This window comes from Amblyomma maculatum, chromosome 1 (assembly GCF_055883805.1).
Source record: "Amblyomma maculatum isolate TAMU_Amacu chromosome 1, ASM5588380v1, whole genome shotgun sequence".
Classification (NCBI taxonomy): domain Eukaryota; kingdom Metazoa; phylum Arthropoda; class Arachnida; order Ixodida; family Ixodidae; genus Amblyomma; species Amblyomma maculatum.
In genome coordinates this window covers 395,672,078-395,679,417 of record NC_139344.1, presented here as the reverse complement: position 1 = coordinate 395,679,417, position 7,340 = coordinate 395,672,078, and the positions used below count along the sequence as shown (strand labels likewise).

Genomic DNA, 7,340 nt, shown 5'->3' with positions numbered 1-7,340 from the left:
TGGTTGCACTGTACTCGTCAATGATGTGCAAGATATTCCTGTATATAGAACACCACATAATTTCTCGTACGGCTGTTAAATAACTTATAATTGAATTTTCTTCCCTTGCCTTTTCGGTTTCGGTTGCAGCAGCACAGCTCGCTGTGCTCGGGATGAAAGCAAACAGTGTTATAACTGTTGACTGTTCACACGTTGTGGTTTTTGCTCTCGAGAAAATAGAAGCTGGCTTTAGCATTTTAGTGAATTCGATCGGCAGAGTAATGATTATATTGCTGGTCTCGTCCTCGCATGACCTAGACTTGACTTGGCTGTGACGTCAAAGTCAAGCTGCTGAAGCCAGAACCGAAACAGGTAAGAAAAGAAGTTCAATTATAAATTATTGTAGTCATAAGCAAATATTACGTGATTCGTGTACGGTACTTGCGCATCATTTCAAAGGATAAAACACAAACTCAAAAATTAGGTGTCTGCACTCCTTTAAGCTTTAGGAACTGTATTTCATAACTCTTCAAAAGTCATTCTTGCCATTGTTAGGCCCAGCCTTTGATTCTGCAGGTACTGACCACCATTGCTTGGTTTAGCTGTCAGTGACATCACGAATCTTAATCACCAATGACAAAGGATGAAAAAATAAATTTCATAAACATTTCTTGCAAAGTATGACCTCAAGTTACCATGTGAAAATTGACACGGACATGCATTAAATGCACCTAATCCCTGTATACATGGACTCGACAGAGTCAGGTCGAGTAAGCCTGTCGAGTAAAAAACCAGTTGTCGGGTTCATGTATACCCAGTCGGGTCGAGTAAAATAGCCGCGGAGCGGGTCACGTTAACTCGCTAGCAGGGTGTAGGTTAACTCGCTTGACCCGCTTGTCTAAAAGCATGTAGACGCTGTCGAGTCAGCGAGTCGAGTTATGGCGAACTCTGGGATTAAAAAGCAACCGGAGCGGCGAGGAGCGTCAGTGAAGTTGAATGCTTTTTAGCCCTCATCAACGATAAAAAAGAGTAATCGAAGCTCTCAATAGTAAAAGGCAACGGAATCAAATACGAGTAAGAAACTTGCACAATAACTACAAATCTCGACGCTACGCGCCGCTACGATACTTACTCGCTAGAAAGCGAGTTCATGTAGACACCAATCGGATCGAGTAATGGTGACCTCACTTACTCGACGCTTACTCGACCCGGTGCTGTCGAATCCATGTATACAAGGCTCTAGAGAAGTATGGAACTAAAATGGGTCTCTTGTCTACTAGGTCACACCTCTTTTTCCATCCCATTTGCAAATGCGGTTTGGGCTATGTTGCAAAACATGAAGCACACCAAGTGTTCAGAAACAAGAAACTCAATATTGAGAACATTAACAAAGTGTGGTTTTACTAAATCACGCGTGAGCACCTTGACAGAAACACAATTCAGAAGCTTTCCACCACGCTGCGTGTTGCTGCTTGAACATGACATTCTTATGTATAAATACCCTACCTCTTTCATCTCCCATTCCTTAGTGCAGAGTATGTGGCCGGGTCACAACCCTTGATTATTTGAGAGGGGATTATTTGATGGATTATTTGAGAGGTATTCCATTGCAGTTTGGGCATGTTTATTTGTAATATTTTGAAGTTCCGTGCTTATTGTTTTAACATCTGGGGAGTAGTTAAAATTATCTTTATTTTAAGCCATGGCTCATGCTACTACTGAAAGGGTATTTTAGCATTAATTACCAAATCCCCATCAAAGACATTAAATTTCTCACATATTTCTGGGAATGGTGGGTGATGCTTAAAAAAGGCTGGTGGAGTGCATGAAGTTGCAATTACGAAGGAACTGCGGAAATATGTTTGTCACATGGAACCTTGGAATTGATGAAACATGAAGCTCGGCAGTCAAGAGAGCTGCTGACTAGACATTAGCTTAGTCATGCAGAAAAAGTTTTAGGCCACAAATGACATCACATTGAAATCAAACAGCCTTAGAAAGACTGCAAAATAGAAGATGCAGGAGCTTGGAACCGTTGACCGTGAATCAGCAGAAAAACTTCCTTGATGTACTTCTCCAGCAGCCAGCTCTGGATTAATGTTGGGGCAAAAGAGGCAGCAGCCCAGGGCCTCTCCTCTATAGATATGAGGAGGGGACCAATTTATTATAACCTGCTTCATATATGTAACCGCAAACAATGAACTAATGAGAAAAAGGTATGAAGAGAAAAAAACAGAATAAGGAGACGGAGCCACCGCCTAATCCGACTTTGTGCACTTACTGAGAGACCCTGTCGAGCTAAAAAAAAAAATTGTGGGAGTTTAGGCATGGCTTGAACCTAGTGATAGAGCGAAAGCCAGGTAGCACCGAACATTTATGTAATGTTATAAAATTGTTATCTAAGTTGCTTGAATGTTGCCCAACATTCTGTGACATGAAAATATCATCCATAAAACATTCAAAAGAAACATTTTATTTATGATGACTTTTGAATGTTATGATAATGTTATATAATGTTTTATGTTGCATTATAATCACTATTTTAATGTTACAAACGTTTCAATATTGTCTCCTAAATGTTAAAGTAATATTTAAATCACAACTATAGAACAACATAGCATATATATTTCAAACACAAAGTCTCAGCACTTTTGCGCTGTTTCTTCCAGTAACCATGTTTTTTTCAATAATACTTCTTTGCAACTAGAACTTTGAGATGATGCACACTGTAGAATGCAAGCACAGCCCTAATATTTTATTAGAAAGTCTTCCTTATCACATTTGCCACTACTATCACTCATGGAGCACCTGTTGGCAATGAATATAAAAGGTTGACTCTATGCTATTTGTTCAGAGGCGAGTGTAGGAATGGTGCTGTATTATGGAGTTGCGTGCAAGCTGTGTACCATCACAAGTGGTGGCCCTACATGCTCATGAAAGGTTGCTCTACATTTTCACGAATGTTACATGTTACGTATTAGGCTTATGTTGTTTAAATGTTTATGGAAACATTATACCAATCTTTATATGTAACATTGCTAAAGCATTACAAAAAAAGGACATTAACATCAAAATAAAGTTAGACTGAAACAAAAATGTAACATTGCTTTAATATTTCAGTGCTACCTGTGATGAGTTGCATTGATAGCCTCCTTAAAACCTCAACACCCCCTTTTAAATTGTTCTTTTTCATAATATTTATTTAGTGGATGCCATAAAATTGTGGGCACCTAACCTTGACCTGGTTAGGTGTCCACAATTCTATGGCATCCACTCAAAAGTATAAGGCTCCTTCCTTTCCCCAAAAGCCAATAAAACCTATCATGTTTTCATATTTTTTCTTATCATAAGGAAAGGAGCAGTATCTGCCAGATTTGAGAGAAGGAAGATGGGAGTGGAGAGAAAGGGGTCCTGTAGTGGGGGGGCTGCACAGTATTATAATTTGGTCACTGTGGACATTAGCCCAGGGCTGCCTCCGTTGAGTTAGGTTTTGGGGCACAGTATACATTTGGGTGAATGCCAAATCATGGACACCGACACTACATTAGGGCAAGGTCATTTAATAAAATGATTGATTCACAGGAAATATGTGCAGTATCTGTCAAACCTGTCCTGTGGACACCTACACCAGGCCTTGAGAAGGAAGTGAAAGTGGATAGAAAGAGCTGTAGTAGAGGGCTCCAGAGTAATTTCGAGCCCCTGGGAAGCCAGTGGTCACACGCCTCCATTGCCACCTTATAAACCACAATTTCGTCATACCCCACGAGCTCCTCGCTGCCCATAACCGCTAAGAGCGAATCCCTGATATGACTGATATATACACTGACGCTTCAATTACTACCGAATGTGCATCTATGGGCTGAGTATGCGATGACAACCCTTCCCTTTCAGGCGCTTATGCCTGCCACCTACCTCAAGGTACCCCTCTTCATGCTAAACTCATCGCGATTGGGGGAGCCTTGGCAGGAGTGCCTTGCACTGGAACTGATTCAATTCGTATTCTCACCGATTCCTATGAAGCCTACAAAGAAATCGCTACTCCGGGTTCGCAAGATGCAACTGCTATGGCCATACACCGGCTTCTTAAACACCACCAACTTGCGATCAGAACTGTCGTTATTCAGCGGATCCCAGGTCACTCGGACAAATCGGGGAGCAATACGGCGGCACACGTCACGGCTGCCTTGGCAGATGGGATGTCCACATTTACTTCCCCATCCCCCTTGCTTCATCCTTACTCGACCTTGGGCGGGCAGCACACCCATTCTCTTGCCCTTATGCACTACACACGGACCAGTCTTCGTAGCCTCAGTCAGCACCGAATGCAGGTGGCCACACCAGACCCACCTTTTACGCGAAAAACCCATCTCACCCAAAGTCAAGTCTTCTTGAATAAGCTCATCGTCCATGCGGCTTACACACCACATACTATGACCCGCTGGTGTCAGTACACAGAGGAAATGATTACGTGCCCCCACTGCACGACTCGGAAGCGCGGCGGCATATCTCATCTACTCTGGGATTGCCCTGCTTTATCTACTGGACGCTCTAAGTTCGAACCCTACTGCCTGAACTACCGTTTCCTTCTAGGAAGTGACGCTAACACACAAATTATATTTGCAAAGTATGGCTCCCTTAGTGGCCTGGTCAGAACAATGTGATTTGGCTGACGACCTGTGCAAACAATGAAGATTCTGCCCACTCCCCTTTACCCCCTTACATGGCTATGAGCCTTCCTATTCAATAAAGGGCGTTCAAATCAAATAAATTTGTGCACAGACATGTCAAGGTCACAATTTGTGCACAGACATGTCAAGGTCACTTGAAGTGCAAATTTGTGTCACACGAAGACCTGCTATATTAAACTGGTTTATAAAAAAAAAAGGCGCAGTATGAAGGTCACTTGAAGGTGAAAACCTCTGACAACGCTGACGTAGTGAAGCTTCTGCTTCAAAAATGAATTCCTGATCATTCCAAGACGTCCCTTTCTTGCGAGGCAACCTGCACTTGTCCACTTGTTAAGTGACTGTAGAGGAAGTAAAATATGCTACATTTTAATTACTAGTGTGCTTCAAGGCAATATGTGCCTTATTTCTATATTTTTATATAATATTCAGGGAACATCTCAAAGGCACCAAACAAGTAACTCGACTCCTTGAAATTACGCCAGGGCCTGAGAAGTCCTTGAAAACTTTTTTTTAAACTGCTATAAAACCTGGTCGAACCACTTTTATTGTTGAAGTAGCCATGGCTGCCAAAAGCATCAGAACCATGTCAAACACAGCTACGTGGACTGGATAATAATATGGAGAGCCAGGAATCGGTTGCAACTCTTCATACTAGCCATTTTCAAATTATACACTTATCATATATGCAGGTTCACATTATATGTGGGTTTCTATGGTGTTACTACATAAAAATTGCCTCCAATCCAAGTGACATTTTGAAGTTTATTATAAGTTTTTCTTCACAAACATGTACAACATCCGATCTGCATAGCAAGGCAATGCAAGAGCATTTCATTAGCCGCCTGTGCAGACAAACAAAAAGGCATTAAAACCTCTAAACAAGCGTCCATTATAAGCAATATAGTATACAACATCTTAAAAAATAACAAAACAATTTTTTACTCAAACAAGCTGTACACAATTAAGTTCTCACAAATAAAATGAGAGCACATGCACACATCGCAGAATATTTGCCAACGCTTTAAACTTTGTTGCAGCTAATAAGATAAATTCTGTGCACAGTCATGGTCAGAATAATTATTTGCTCGACACGAGCTGGTGCACACAATTAACTAGTGTACTAATTAATACACTAGTATGGCTGGTTAAGAAGGTGCCCTGGCTGACAAACTGATTGAAATGTGCCCTACTTGTTAAAAACTAACCAGGCATGATTTGTGCAATACAAAATGCGCCTGTGCACTAAGCATTTGAGCTGTTTTTTGTTCGTAACATTTTTACAATGACTGTACATTCGTTGCTCCCAGAATTTTTATTTTCTAGTTAATTTGAAACATCAAAACGCATTGCATAGAACCGCAGAGTTTTCCAAAATAGTCAAGTTTCCCTCAAGACTAGATACACAAACTGAAAAAAAAAATTATCAAAAGGTATCTACACACCACACTAAGTGCATCAGTCTTTGCTAAGGGCTCGAAAATTTATTCCACACCATGAGAACAATGTAGAAAACTCAGCTCGGTGAAATTTTATGCTCACCAATCACAAAGCCATTCAAGCTACTTTTGCTTCCTGCTTTAACATATAAGCCGAGATCTTATTTCACAGCACAAGATAGAAATAGCACTTTTTTTTTTTTTTCAATTTTAAAGAGCCCACATGGAAACAATTTTTCAGCAAAATACCAATGCCCTATTGTCTTCAGTGACATAGTTGAACAAGGTCCCTTTCCTGACAATGGAAGTGCACAAAATTTAAAAAAAAAAAAAAAAAAAAAGCTAAAGGAGAGCCCACTGCAACAAAAAAAAAAAAAAGTGGCACAGTTTCCTCGAGCGGGCTGCACCATTCAAAGTCCGTCAGTATCCTTAATGTCAATTGTGAACAAGGTACAGCACTCTTCGCAATGTCTTCCTTTCTGTACAAACAGACAGCTGCTGTGAACAAAGCATGCCAACTGCAGCAATGCCTCGCTGACTTACGTTTTACGTCGTCGGAGTCTATCACAGAACTACCGGCCTCTCTTGTCAAGCCAGTTCACCACACACCTCCCGCATATAGAGTCCTTACACTTTGCCAACAATGACATCAAGGTCGGCAAACAGATTGCGCTCATGCTTCCTTCCTCACGATCAACACGAACATGTCACCGGCAATAACGCAAAACTGTTTCTTTCACCAACACTTCCAGTACAAGTGGCTACATGTGCAGACCTAGTAATGCGACAGCTGTAACTTGTTTAACCTGTGCCATGTCCAAACATGATATGCACAGCCCCGTATAGATTGGCTTTCAATTTGCAATGCTACACAAAGAGCTCATGCCACAAAGGAATGCAAGAAAAAAAAAACCGCGTTGACAATGCTGTCAGGGAGCACTGGCTGCTGCTTAGTAGAAGCCCTGAGAATGGGGTACATCCATTTCTTCGATTTTGCACGCACAATTTTGACACGGGATATCAATTTTTGTGGGCTGATAAGGACAAAACAGGTCAGCGCCACGGAGCCCATTCCGCAATGCTGCTGCTGCTGCTGCGAAGTTGAATTCCTCCTTTCCCCAGCTCTTTCCGTCCACAGCTGCCGTCAGGCATAAACATCTGCTCTCTTGTCACGCAGCCTGTTGCGGGTCTTCGTCCGCGCACGACAGCTTGCCATATTCACCATGTGCTGCAAAGA

The 7,340-nt window shown here is 41.6% G+C and overlaps 1 protein-coding gene across 2 annotated transcripts in view; it reads right to left on the bottom strand.

Annotated features, from left to right (window-relative positions):
- Positions 1–5,409: 5,409 nt before the first annotated feature.
- Positions 5,410–7,340, bottom strand: part of Ifrd1 (Interferon-related developmental regulator 1) — a 38,428-nt gene continuing 36,497 nt past the window's right edge. For both annotated transcript variants that reach the window (XM_084595525.1, XM_084595530.1), the window contains exon 12: positions 5,410–7,331. In XM_084595525.1, coding sequence (XP_084451651.1) covers positions 7,248–7,331 — 84 coding nt within the window. In that variant the 3' untranslated portion in view covers positions 5,410–7,247. The remainder of the gene's footprint in view (positions 7,332–7,340) is intronic.